This window comes from Podarcis vaucheri, assembly GCF_965113315.1.
Source record: "Podarcis vaucheri genome assembly, chromosome: 16".
Lineage (NCBI taxonomy): Eukaryota > Metazoa > Chordata > Lepidosauria > Squamata > Lacertidae > Podarcis > Podarcis vaucheri.
The window spans coordinates 40,654,272-40,668,269 of NC_138754.1; the positions used below are offsets into that span (position 1 = coordinate 40,654,272).

At 45.4% G+C, this 13,998-nt stretch overlaps 1 protein-coding gene and 1 long non-coding RNA gene across 4 annotated transcripts in view; one reads left to right on the forward strand and one right to left on the reverse strand.

Moving 5' to 3' along the window:
- Positions 1 to 896: 896 nt before the first annotated feature.
- Positions 897 to 5,059, forward strand: LOC309521397. 2 transcript variants are annotated; one of them, XR_014214656.1, is made up of 3 exons: positions 3,494 to 3,617; positions 4,447 to 4,545; positions 4,725 to 5,059. It is a non-coding gene; the product is annotated as an uncharacterized lncRNA (long non-coding RNA). The 2 variants fall into 2 exon arrangements; XR_014214655.1 differs by having other exon boundaries at positions 897 to 3,617; positions 4,447 to 5,059.
- A 3,321-nt stretch (positions 5,060 to 8,380) lies between these two features.
- The window catches only part of ATP2A2 (ATPase sarcoplasmic/endoplasmic reticulum Ca2+ transporting 2), a 53,989-nt gene continuing 48,371 nt past the window's right edge, over positions 8,381 to 13,998 (reverse strand). For both annotated transcript variants that reach the window (XR_014214629.1, XM_082203776.1), the window contains exon 21: positions 8,381 to 9,258. Coding sequence is in view for 1 of the 2 variants with exons in the window: in XM_082203776.1 (XP_082059902.1) it covers positions 9,245 to 9,258 (14 nt within the window). In the remaining variant the exon portion in view is untranslated. The remainder of the gene's footprint in view (positions 9,259 to 13,998) is intronic.

Below are 13,998 nucleotides of genomic sequence, written 5' to 3' on the forward strand. Positions count from 1 at the left end.
TAGAAAGTGAGAGAGGAGGAGGAGGAGAACCGGTTAGATTTCTAAGAGTTTACCAGAGAACAGAAAGTACTATTGCATCAAAGCCAGCTTGGCTAGCAGACAGAGGTAAGCAACCCACAGTGTGCTTTCAGGAGTTTGGAACATTTCCCAGCTGGGATCCCAGGCTTAGAAAGAGTTTAGCAGCTGGCAGGAATTGGATGATTCTATTGGCAGCCAATCCAGAAACCTGGCACTGATAGAGGCTGTGCGAAAGCCCAGATCAGGTAGGGGATTTAGTTTCATGGAGCTTTAAGAAATGCTATCGCCTCAATGAGCTATTTCTTTTCATCCCAGCATAACCAACCGCCCCATTTGTCAATCAACAGACAGCACTTTATTGACTATACCGTCATAATAAATACCTTATATACAGCTGTTCTTGCTCCACAGTTGTGGTACTCCCTTCCTTTCTAAAGGACTGCCCAAGTAAAAAAAGGGGGGGCATGCAATTTACTTTTCAGACTGGCATTCAGAAGTCTAAAGTCAGGGAGGCGGAGCATACGAAAACAGTATAACGAGGTGTTTATAGGATACAATGCATGTGTTTTACCTGTTATTTAAAAAGCCCTGGGGAATGGGCCACCTAGAAATTGAATTAAGTGATTTATTAGCTTATTATGCACAGAGATTGGCTGGGAAGATCCACTGAAGATGTTGTGCTGGAAACAATGGTAGCTGGTGCATGTTAGAATCAAGAGGGCAGAAGGCAGGCAACCCAAATGGTAGGTGGAGCCAGAGCCAATGAAAAGACAGAGTCAACTATGTGCACCTTGCAGCTTGGGTGAATTGGATTGAAAAGATCACTTACAGTTAATGGAGGTCAAAGGCTTTATTCATGCAGGAACTATTTACAGGATGAGTGACAGACCAGGCCCACTGGTGAGGCAAGGTGAGGTGCCTACCTTGAGCAGAGGAAGCAAGGTGAGGTACCTGCCTCTGCCACCCTCCCCACTGCCTCTACTTCCAGTAGTGGCACCAGTTTCTGGAGAGATCTTTCAATATCTAGCTGGAAGCCAGTGCCACTGCTAGTGTTTCCCAACTGTTTCCGTGCAGCACAGTTAAGACAGGTACGGCGGCAGGGCGGCAGTGAAGGGTGATGATAGCAGAGGGTGCCAGCATGTTCCCATTTCACTTAAAGTGGTGAAACAGAATGTGCCGCCCCTGCTAAGTGAAGCTAAGAAGAATAAAATAGTAGGCATGTTGTCTCAACAAGTTGGGAGAGAACAATACACAAAATGGCTTAGCCTTTTAGGGGTGGAGTTAACTTAGAGAGGCTACAAGCAAGTGCTGGCTAAAATCCAGGAGAGCCATAATAAACAATATGGCTGTAAAAGTCTAGGATCCAATTTTAGGCCTTGCCTGAGGCAGGAGCCTGTTCTGCTACTGTGATGACCATTCTCAATGCCTCCATTTATTCTCTGTTCACACAAGGTGTGAAATATCTAGATTGGGAGCCTCAATATTAAATAATTCCTGCTGTGTGGTTCCTTCTAAGCAGACTGTCCAAAAGGTTACCATGGTATTCTCCTCTCTGAAATGAACATTTAAATCCAAAGAAGAGAAGAGAAAGATGAAGCTATTTGCAATTAAGAATTAGCATCAGCCAAATGATCTGGAAATTTCCATGGAACAATACCATAAAAAGGAAAACTGCAAGTCAAGGTGGGGTGGGGGACATTGTTCAACATTTCAATGCCTCTCTGGCTACTGAATTGCAAAACACCAACTTAACTCTGCAGTATGTTTAGAGGAGGGAATGTTTTGGGAACGCTTTATTCCCACTCCATATCCATTTGCTGCTCTGTCTGCCAAGGATTATCATTGACAACGACAACAATGGTGAGAATTACCTCGGATTATTTAGCTTACTTCTTAGCTGCAAGGGCCAGGAAGATTTGATCCTTTAACCCCTAACTGTCATAATTGGCAGCAATGAAAAGGACAAGAAAATTACAAATGTAGTTGGGTGTATGTGCAAAACTATGCACATTGAGGCAAAAATATAAATGACGTCTATGACAATGGGGGTCTGAGCAAGCAGGTTCGCACTGAGCACAAAAGGGATTGTGGGGTCAGGGTAGGCAGGTCAATAAAAGTGTTGAGCCAGTGTGAGGCAGCTGTGGAAAAAGGCAAATTCCATGCCAGGGATCATTAGGAAAGGGATGAAAAACACAGCTGCCAATGTTGCAATGCCATGACTAATGCAATCCCACTTGAAATACTATGTACACTGCACCTCAAAAAGGGTATTTCAGAACTGGGAAAGGTAGAAAAGAGTATCTAAAATGGCTGAAGGTCTGAAGCAAATCTCCTATGGCGAAACAGGGTGGAGATAAAGTCACTAGGAAGCTGGTGGTAAGGATTAGACAATAATGTGTGAATTGTTTTGAACAGTCTGGTATGCCTTATATATTCTATGTGGGGGGTATTGGTTTTGTTTGTTATTGTGTTATGTATTTTTGTGTTTAATATTCTAAACTGCCCTGTGATCCTTGGGTGAAGGATGGTACAGAAATGTAATAAATAAGCATAATACAACTTGTGCAAGGAAGCCGGTAAAACGTGGGTTGAACAAGGTAACTACTAGGTGGATTTGTAGCCAGTTAACTGACTGATCCCAAAGAATGCATAGCTGTCAAGCGTTCCTTATTTGGAGGGACAGTCCCTTATCCCAGCGCTGTGTCTCGCTGCTGTCCCTTATTGATGATGTCCCTTAAATTTCCCGGGTTTCAAAGGAAGCAGCTCCTCTCCCTCCCTCCCTGCCAGCCAGGGAGGCTCCAACTGTGTTGCTTGGCTGCGTTGCTCACCCAATAAGGAGTCTAAGAACGACTGGGGGGTGGAGCTTGCATGCCTTGTGCCGATCAAATTGGCCATGTTGCCTGGGGACTCGGCTTTGCTCAGCGCTTCCCAGCGGAGAGGGGGTGGTGGTTTTCCTTGCTGCATCCCCTTTGCCAGGTTGCTGCGCTGTGGGAACCACCGCTTGAGGCTTCGTTTGGCTGCTGGCTGGGCTTTCTGCCTTTGGCTCAGAGGGGCTCAGAAGTCGAACATACCTGCGCTCTGAAAATCCCTTATTTTGGCTGCTGATCCCTTATTTCCGAGGCTGCTGGTCCCCTATTTTCAAATATGTAAGTTGACAACTATGCAAAGAGTGCCTGTCTTTATCCTGCTCTTCCCCTCCTTGCAATGCTGCGTCTTTCCTCCCTGCTGTCCAGAGCCTTGACCTGGGGGGCCACCAGCTGATCCACGAGGGGCATCTTCGCTTGCACACCACCCAGAGGAAGACTGTGGGTCAGTGACTGGCCAAAGCTAGCCCTCTTGGTGGGGAGGGGGATGCACTTCCTTTGAACAGGAATCAAAGAGGGGAGAGGCTGTGGCTTAATGGAGAGTTGGCGAGAGGGAGCTGGGTGCACCAAGGGAAGGGAAGAGAGGAAACCACACCATCTCTCTCTTAGGCCTGTGTGTGCTGCTCTTCATGGACCTGGTGGTGCTTCTGGAATGCCACAGGAAGGGGGCACAGAGCCCCTCCTTCAGCCCCATCCTCCCTCTGAATGAGGTCCTCCTCTGTCCCACGGCCACAGGTAAGAAGGGAAGCCACACAACCATGTTCCTCCTCACTTAAAGAGTACTTAACCTGTAAAGCTGCACAGGCCAGCCCTGCTGTGTGGATGTTTCTTCCATCTTGTCTCTCTTCTCTGCATTGCTGTACCTGGGCCCACACTCCTGGTATGTGTGTCTATCATTCTTAACTACCTGCCCTTCACTCACAGGTCCCAGGCACGGGCAGAGAAAGGGGGGTGCGAGGGTGCAGTCTGCTCCAGGTGCCATCCGGGGAGGGGACATCGCCACAGCCCCCCATGCTCACTGCGCCCCCCATACGCTCACCGCAGGCAGTGGGAGGCTAGCAGCACCCCAACACTCACCGCACGGGTGGCGGGCGGCTAGGGAACTCCGGTCCACTCTGGGTGCTGGAGCAGGTATCTCCGCCTCTGCTCCCAGGTTGGGTTACAGCAATGAAATTAGTTTAAAACAACCTACTAGCACAGAAATGGGATGCATAGTTTATGAATCACCTTAAGGGTCAACAGCCCAGGTAAAGACATAGCTACCCACACTAGCTCAGTGTTGTGTTGGAACCCCCTGGAGAAAGATGCTGCCGGAGAGTCACTCAGCTCTTCTCCTTTAGAAAGTCTCTCTGTCTCTCTCTCTTCCCCTCCCTTTTCCTGGCAAGTGGCTGGAGGATCTGGAGGGGGTCACAAAGAACGCCTGCAGGCAGCCCCCCCAAGGCCCAACTGCACCTTCCAGGTGAGGGAGACCTCCACCCTGATGTTTCCTTCTGAACTCAGGGGGGCGAAGGGTTACTTGCACCACACACTCCACCAATGGACATATTTGCTCCTCTTTTTTTAGGATGCTGGTGCTGGTCCAACATCATGCTGTTTCCATTCCTGTGACTCCAAGGAGAAGGAGCTAGAGTGGGGCTCCTGGCGAGTTGTTGGAGGTGGCTGGGTGGGTGATGATGGTGGCAGCCTCAGTGGTCAAAGTTTGAGGGTGGCAAGGCATGATGGAAGTATCCTCCCCTCCTCCCCCTCCTCCTAAGATCTGGGAGGGGTCAAAGCCCCCTGCCCCCCATTGCCTTCTTCCTCTTTTGGACCTTGGTGGAATGGCTTCCTTTCTCCCCTCCCCAGACAGTAAAATGGTACCCCACCTCTGCCATGCCTGAAATTAAACTGCTGGTGGGAGGAGGACAAGAATGACAGTGAGGAGGATGAAGAGCATGAAGATGACAAGGAGGAGAACCAGGAGGAGGAGGCAGAGCTCTTGGTCAGGCAACTGCTGCAGGATGGCGAGGCTTATTTTTTGTGCCTGCCTTTGCCAGGGCGAGGGGGGCTCTATGCAACTGCCCTCATATCCAGACAAAAGAGGGAACTGCTGCTGCCACGGCCCACTTTCCTCTCTCCCCCAGAACCTTCTTCTTGTTATTTTTTACAACAATGAATACCACAATAAATATTAAACAGTAGTATACGTATCCAGTAGTATACGTATATATAGTAGTATATGTTTGTTCTGTCCACTGAGCTATGCCCTTCCCCATGTTATAAAAATTATAAGGTGTCAGAAATAAAATGAATGTTCATAAAGAATACTTAAAGCAATACAACAGTCAGATAAATTTCCAAGTGGGGCTAGACATATGAGCAGCAGTTAAAAACAACTAGAGTGTAAGATGAATTAAGAGGGGCAGTAATGAAGGAAATTCAGCTAAACAAGGATTAAATAAGAACCCATGGAGGGATGTGTGGGGAAGTCGAAGAATGATGATCGCTCTAAAGTGCATGTATGGAAAATGCATACAAAATGAATGTTCATAAGTGCACAATGTAAACACACATAAGTACATAAACCACATATGTTAAATATTACAGGAGAGCAATCCTGAAACCATCTAGACTTTCTTAAGGACCCCAAATATTTACTCTGCTGTAGAAAGGACTATCTTGGGAAGAACCTTTCCCAATAGTTATTTTCACTTACAAATCCTTCAAATCCAGTCAAAATAGCACGTTTTGTGTATGAGCAGGGGAGGTTCAGAAACAATTGGTAGTTACAATTTTCAAAAGAATGACCCAGACGGGCCAAGAAAAGGCAATCAGGAAACATTATCAGGTATCTTGCTTGACGGACAGGAGACAAGACACACACTCAAATTTCTGTTGCATTTCTGCCTCTTTCTGTGATATTTATATGATGCTTTTGGGTGGTCTTTGGCTAAGGGTTTGGGCAATTTCTAAGCCATTAAAGTATGTTACACACCTTTGTTCTGGGTCCTCACCCGCAGCGGTGGCGGGGACTCAATTGCAGCAGAAAAAAATAGTATCTGCCTTGCTTTGACTGCTTCCTGCCTCCATCAATTCTTCTCTGACTAATAAGAGGGGTAGAAAGCTATGCATGGTAGAAGAAGAAGAGTTTGGATTTGATATCCCGCCTTTCACTCCCTTTAAGGAGTCTCAAAGCGGCTCACATTCTCCTTTCCCTTCCTCCCCCACAACAAACGCTCTGTGAGGTGAGTGGGGCTGAGAGACTTCAGAGAAGTGTGACTGGCCCAAGGTCACCCAGCAGCTGCAGGTGGGGGAGTGGAGACGCAAACCCGGTTCCCCAGATTATGAGATTACCACTCTGGTGTGAGTTTTCCTCCAATTTGCATAATACTAGAATCCAGGGTCACAGAGTTCTACAGTGTTAACAACAGATCCATTTAAAGCACACCCAACAAGGTGGATGTACAGGTTACAGAGGCCATCCCTCATACGGCTTGCAATTATTAAAACAAAGCAAGTCTTGGTCAAACAGTTAAAATACAGCTGTAAAAAAAGAAAAGAAAAAAGAATTCCTTGATTCATGTGGGTACAAATAATACTGCCACACACAGCCTGCAGCGCACAGCAAGGGACCGTGAGACCCTGGGCAGGGAGCTGATGGGACTTGGGCCACAGGTGGTTTTTTCATCACTCCTTCCTGTTGAAGGTCGTAGCCCAGGAAGAGAGAGGAAAATACTCTGATGTCTTTAAATCATGGAGATTTAATTGAGTGGGTAGAACTCATACAATTATTTTGTTTGTGTGAGCTCTACCATGAAGGTGTTTCCTGCTTGGCAGGGGGTTGGACTTGATGGCCCTTGTGGTCTCTTCCAACTCTATGATTCTATGAAGCCAGTGGCTGGTGCCCATTGGGACTGGTAGGGCAGAATATAGGGAGACTGACAGTAGACGGCACCAGAACCAACTCATTTTGGCCCCTTCATCCCTGATGAGGGCAACACTGAGGAGGAAGTTGACAAGGAGTGACCTCCCCCTGGAGAAAGGAGGCAGGCAGAAGATTGGTGGGCCATTCACCCTGCTGGACCAGACTCCACTACAGAAAGCACTTTACAGGTTAAGTACTCTGACTTGGGAGGATGATTATTTCACCACACAGAAAACTTCCTGTGCTTTAAAGATTTTAACGTCTTGTGTATGAACAGTTGTACACTCTTTAGAAAATTAAATAAATATAAATATAAATATAAATATAAATAATTCAGTTGGGACACAAGATGGTTTGCGTCTCTCACTTTTTTTATACAAACAATGGAAAACATTTTTTGTTTTGTTTTGAAAAAGGTGATTATATAGAGGTTGTCTTCTAACACACACTCTCTACCCCAGTCATGCCACACTCCAAGAGGAACGCTATGTAGTTCTAAGAGGAAGAAGTGTTGCCTTGGCATTGCTAGGAAATCGTGCGCAAGTAATGCCACAAACTTAAAAGTGTGAAGAGCTTGGAAGGAAATCTCACTGGAACCGATGTCACAGATCCAAAGCAGCAGCACCCAAGGGCTTGGGCCTGTGTTAAGTGGCATTCTCTTTCCTTTGAATGACATGTGCATAGGCCATATCACAAATGGGGTTTGAAGTCCTCTTCAACTTCAGAGGGCATTTTCTCTGCAACGTGCCGTTCTAACAAGCCCAATTCAAAAGCTTCCTTCTTTGGTTCTTTGGATCCCAGCCAGTGCAATGTGCTTTTATTCCTGAGAGCCAGCCAATCCACACATTACATAGAATGAAAAGCAGAATTCTGAACTCTCCCACCTGAGCCTGTGGTTGGGATTTCATAGCTCTGAATATTCTCCCATGTAAGAAAAGCTCCCTAAAATGGGAACTGGGCTCGACTTAAAAAGAAAAGAAAAGCACTCTCTCAAAGGACAGTGATGGCCAAACTCGGCCCTCCAGATGTTTTGGGACTACAACACCCATCATCCCTAGCTAGCAGGACCTAGTGGTCAGGGATGATGGGAATTGTAGTCCCAAAGCAGTTGGGCCAAGTTGGCCATCACTGTCATAGAGGATAGAGTTCTCAGTGGCTCCCAGCCACAAGGACTACATGCCACCTACAGGATCAGAGGCAGACTGGCTCCGAAGGCTGGGAATCTCAGGTGGGAAGAGTCCTGCTCCACTCAGGCCCTGCTGGCCAGTGTCCCAGTGTGGAACCTGGTTGGCCACTGAGAGAACAGGCTGGTGGGATGGATGGGTTACTGGCCTGATCCAACAGGCTGGTCTCTCTCTTTCTGAATTTCTAGTTCAGTATATAAAAGGAGCAGACATCTTTTGCTTTAGTATGCAGGGAACATTAAAAATGTGCACTCTCCAATAGTTTGAAGCAGTGAAGTCCAGAATCCTACCACCTTACTCTGCATCATGTGCAGGACAGGCTCTCAGTAAACGTGTTTAGAATTAGCTTACAAGGAAGCCTGCGTGTTCCTAAACAGGACTAAATGCATATCCAATAAAACACACAAACTATGTATCATAGAATAAGTTTATTTTACCCGAAACCAGGATGGCAGGTGTGATGCTTGTCACCATCAGCATTGAATCAGACAATGTTATTTACAACTTCTAACAAAGAAAAAAGGTCACACATGCTGTTTTATGAACTAGGTTCATTATTAGGCTTTTGTTGTTAAGATAAAATGCACCACAACATGTGTATTGCACCAGTGTGTGTCTACGGCTTTAGATTTAAATAAGTTACATTATTACAGTGCAAAATAGACCTATCTGCACACTCCAAGATATTTTTTTTTAAGCTGAAGTTATGGAATTGAAGGTTTAACAGTTTCTTAAACGTTCAGCAACAGTACCGTTGTCAACGAACCTGTATAAATAGAATTGCATATTGTACAGAGCTGTTTTTAAGTGTTATGTTGAGATACAATAGAGATTATCAGCTACTTACAACTGAAAGCATGCATTACAGTCCAATATTGTACATTTTATAAACTATGACATTTTACACAACGAAGTATGGAAAGAAAAAGAAAAAAGATAAAACTTGGCGAATCACCACTCATTAATTCTTGCTCAGCAGTTTAGGGAGACTTGTCTTCATGCAACCCCAAAACTTCTTCGCAGAGGTCTGTTTTATCAGTTAAAAACCATATTGCACATTGGTAGATCTGTATATAAACTGAAGCTTTTTAAGAGCACCACACACTTCCTTCGTGGAACACGAGTTTTCAGTTCTATTTTTTTCTCCCTCCTTAAGGAGAGATTTTTATTTTCCCATTTACAAGACTCATGCAGATGTTTTCGGTAGATGCGTTCCTAAAGACGCATGCAAGAAAATTAACCTTACAATTCTGCAAAATTTGTCTAGGACTAAGTGATTACTCCAGTTTTGCTGTAAATAAAGAGAGAGAGAGAGAGAGAGAGAGAGGGAAAACGTTAGTGAAAAGGATGGATAAAGAAGGCTTAATAAAAGCAAGGACATTATTGTAATTTTTAAAAGGCTCAAAAGCGATAGAATTAAATTCTAACAGTCTGATAAGCATCCTCTCATTTTCAAATGGGAGAATACATGTTAATTGGAAAAGTATGACAGAGAATTAAAAGCTGGAAGGACATCTAGTTAAGAGATTTCCACTCACTATTTGCCCCATAAGCCAATCCTTAAAACTTTAGCCAAACTGCCAAATCTTTTGATTTAGTAGCTGTTGTACAAGGGAGGCTAAAGATACTGTACTTCGTAAAATTGTCCATTTCCAGGACACAGGGACAAATTTCCCTTTCACTGTTAAGTTACTAAGATGGGGGACCTGCGGCCTTGCCAGATACTATTGTACTCCAACTCCCATCAGCTCCAGCCATACTGGCCAGTGACCAAGGAGGAAGGGAGCTGTGGTCCCAGCAGCCTCTGAATGCTTCCCATGCCTTCCACAAGCCCTTCCCTCCCAAACCTTTAGTGAGGTGAGAAAAAAATGCTGTTGCCAAAGCTCTGGAGTAACCAAAATATGTTCACACATCCTTTTTCATCACTTGTTGGCTGTTAATGGCTTGTCTGCGGTGAATTAAGAGTTACAGATTAGCCACAGCATGTTGGAGCTCTCAGGCCCTAACAAATTCCTACCATTCAATTTCCTAGTATGCAATTAACTTTGCAGCAAAAAGAGAAGTGGTTCTGTTAGTCCATTTTTGCTTCCTTTACGTATTTCTACCTAGCAAACAGGTCAGTCTGGCTGCCCATCCAACCAGTCTCCCTTTCAGATTCTCCCCAGGCAACAGCACTGCTTCTCATTCAATGTTTGTTTGTAAACTTTCTCTCAATTTCTAATAATTTTGTGGTATTTTGTGGAGGTCTTTCAACTGCAAGTCCCCTTAGCATAGGATGTCTAGTATGCCCCAGTAGTTTGGAATGCAGCTGGTACCTTGGAAATTATTAAAAGGAAAGAAGTACAATAAGGAATTAAGCTATTTCCCCAGCCTGTCTCTCCCTGACCCCCCAAGTATAGTATACAGTGGTACCTCGGGTTACATACACTTCAGGTTACAGACTCTGCTAACCCAGAAATAGTGCTTCAGCTTAAGAACTTTGCTTCAGGATAAGAACAGAAATTGGGCTCCAGCGGCGTTGCAGCAACAGGAGGCCCCATTAGCTAAAGTGGTGCTTCAGGTTAAGAACAGTTTCAGGTTAAGTACGGACCTCCGGAATGAATTAAGTACTTAACCCGAGGTACCACTGTATACTAAAAAGGTGAGACAGCATAAAGGCTGCAGGGCCAGTCCATCTGCTGAAACCTTCTTCCTTCCAGAAAAGCTTTGCCACCAGAACCATTGGCATGCCAGCCTTGTGCTCATGGAGACATACAAGAACCAGGAGCGGGGGGGGGTGACACACCTCCTGCCCTCTTCATCTTTTAATTTCAAAAGAGATTGTTTACAAGGCAGAGTCCTGTTGAGACCCCACCCACCAACTTTACTTGCCCAGAGTTAACATGTGGACATTGATGGCTGGCAGAATGGAAGGCAGAAACCCCCAACAATAGGGGGAACTAGAGCCAGCGATGGCCTCTGCCTGAGCCAATGACAGACAGCACCAACTCATTCTCAATTTGCCCCCTTCCTCCTCTTCTGCAACGTCAACACTGAGACTGAGGAGGAGGAAGCTGACAACCAGCCCCCAGCCCCCCGGTTTTCTTTGAGTAAGAGGGCTGGCAGGTAGAGGCTGGTTGAAGACACACCAACATCGCTGGTGCATTGCCTGGTTGGCCAGCTCCATTGCACGTGGACATTTTGTGCCAATTGGTGGCCTGGGCATGTGCCCCAAATCCTTACACCTGCCTTGTTCAGAACGAAGCTTGCATCATGATTCAGCCCCTGCCCTATTTGCTTCTGCTGTTCTATAGCAATTTTCAACTCAGTTATTGTACAACTGCAGTATCCTGTCCCACAGTGTTTGTGTTAGAAAATATGCAGATCTTTTTACTCTCTGTGTTAGTGTTTCATTATTATTGTTTGTTTTAATGCAATAAGCAGAAATTAGGGAAACGATGGTTAAGAAGTGCAAAAAGTAAAACAAGACAGGTGCAAGGACAGACAACTTGGGCTGTTTTTACCTACGCCTCACCCATCCAGTTTGCTCATCGTTCAAGCCTCTTATTGGCTGCGTCCTTGGGAGACACTAGAACTGCTGTACTGCATTTTATCACCACAGAGTTAAGATTCCCCAATATTAAACACTAATTTAAGCGAAACCAAAGCTGCTTTGCATTCAGTTTAAACAATAAAAAATCCCCTGTTGATTTAAGACACCACTTGTACTGGTAAACAAATGGGGAGAAAATAAACACAATTTGGCCATTCTTTTAACATCTAAATTGTTGAATGTTTATCAGAAAAGAAAGCTTCACTCCAAAATGCTGTGGACTAAGTCAAGTTATTAATCAAATGTATCCTCCAGATGCTTTGTGGGTTGCTACTCCCATCCCCCCGCCCATGGGCCACGTTGGCTGGGGCGGACGGGAGTTGTGAAATCCAACATCACCTAGAAGGCACCAGGTTGGAGGACGGCTGGTCAACCTCAACTGGCAGCATCTGTACAAGGTTTCAGGCAAAGGTGTTTCCCATCGTTGCTGCACTGAGGGGGCTTTAATTGAACCTGGGATTCTATGGAGGAAAAGTATGTCCTCCCTGAATGGTGACTCTGCTCCATCAGGTTTTTAACATTAGAGCCACTGGTTCAATTCTAAGCTTACTGGATGGCCTTAGAAAAGTTACCATATTCACCCAACTCGTGGTGGTGTGAGAACCACCGAAGGTTGCACTGGGCTTTAAGAGATTTAGGGTTAAGTTCTGCTTGGAAAGACAACTCCTTATTCAGTGAGAAGGGGAAGGCACCCTGTGCCCCTTTCCAAAGGGGTCACTGCAAGGTTCAAAGCACTTTGAAAAAGCTTCACTAATGGAAAAGTTGATGACTAGCCATCTTACCTCCTGGCAGAATGTGTGCTTCCCTTGGGGAAATATATTGCTTACCATAACTGGCCTTGTGAATTGCAAATATCATTTAACTAGATGGCTTACCATACCACAAACATATGTTTTATTATCTCCCTAATTCAGTCAAAAGGGGGATGAGAGACGAAGGAGCAAGGCCAGTGTGCTGGAGCTGTGCTTCAGAGATTAACGTTGAAGCTATTCTATACCAAGTAGACTATTGACTCATCTACCCCAGCCTATGTGGTTGGACCTCAACTCCCATCATCCCCTTTGACCATAGTGGTTGGGACTGTTGGGATTTGAAGTCTGACACCATTGGGATGGTCACAGGATTCTGTGCCACCGCCCTATACAGCTATGCAGATGTCTCCTCATCTGGGTGAGAAACACTGAGACAAGAACAGTCTAAACCAACTGAAAAGCACAGTGAGAAATGGAAGGCAGATCAAAACACAACAGATTTTTTAAATTAAAAAAATAAAGAACTGTCTACCTTCACAAACACTCCAAGCTGTTAACAATTTGGGCTAAATGGATATCCGTGGAAGAACCCTCTTACAAGTGGGCTTGAAAGTTACTGGTCTGCTCCATTGCTTTTCAGAAACAGCAATTTTGGTAACCTGCCCTTACCTGTGTGGCCCTTCAAATGTGGCTGGCATTCCAACTGCCACCAGCCTCTGCCACCAGCATCGTCCAAGCTCACTGCCACTTGTAAAGATGAGTAACTGAAATAGGGACTTCCACCGTGGTTTCTATTTTCATTTGGTTAAGCTGGGCTTTTCATGTGTACATTCACACACATAAGAGTCCAGACATTCAGGATTCTTGTTCTCCAAATATGCTTAGTGTAGGGGACCTCTGAAAGTTTTAGCTTCCTCTTAACTCTGCTCTTTCTCCCCTCCAGACCTTCATGGGTGATACTGCTTCCCAGAACATTTGCACAATGCCATTTCTTGCTTCCCTCTTCAAAACCTCTCCCAGCCTCCTGTGAGGTCTTTGGCATACCTGCTTAGTCCTCCTAAATCCATGTAACTGAGAAAGAGTTTTCTCTGCTCAAACCCCCTCCTGTCAAATCTGAGATTATAACCCCATCAAGGAAGGGACCTGTACTCTTTTACTTTGAGTATGTTAAATAAAATACTGAGATACATTGGGGCTGTCTTTGTGTTCACTTTTGTGAGGAGCAAGGGAGGAACAGCTGAAGGAAACCAGAGACCTACAGCTAGACAGAATATGGCCAATATGGTGCAGGTGTCAAGAAGCCAGAAGCTGATGCTTCTGGGCCTGCCTATGAGGCTAATCTGTGGCCTTGAAGATGCTGTTTGACTCCCAGCTTCCATTAGGCCCAATGAGTTGGAAGGGGCTCCAAAGATCATTTAGTCCAACCCCCTGCAACATAGGGATGTGTAGCTATCCCGTACAGGGATCAAACCTGCAACCTTGGCATTATCAGCACCATGCTCTACTTAACTGAGCTACCTTTGGCAGTGTTTTTAGCCCCAATGAGTAGCACAGAATGGTCAGAGACAGAGTGTAGTCCAGCAATATCTGGCAGGTCACAGATTAGCTACCCCTGTCACAGAAGTCAGCCTGCACTGATAATATCGTGCTGCTTCCCATTCCCAAGCTCAGGCAAAGCCAGACTAAG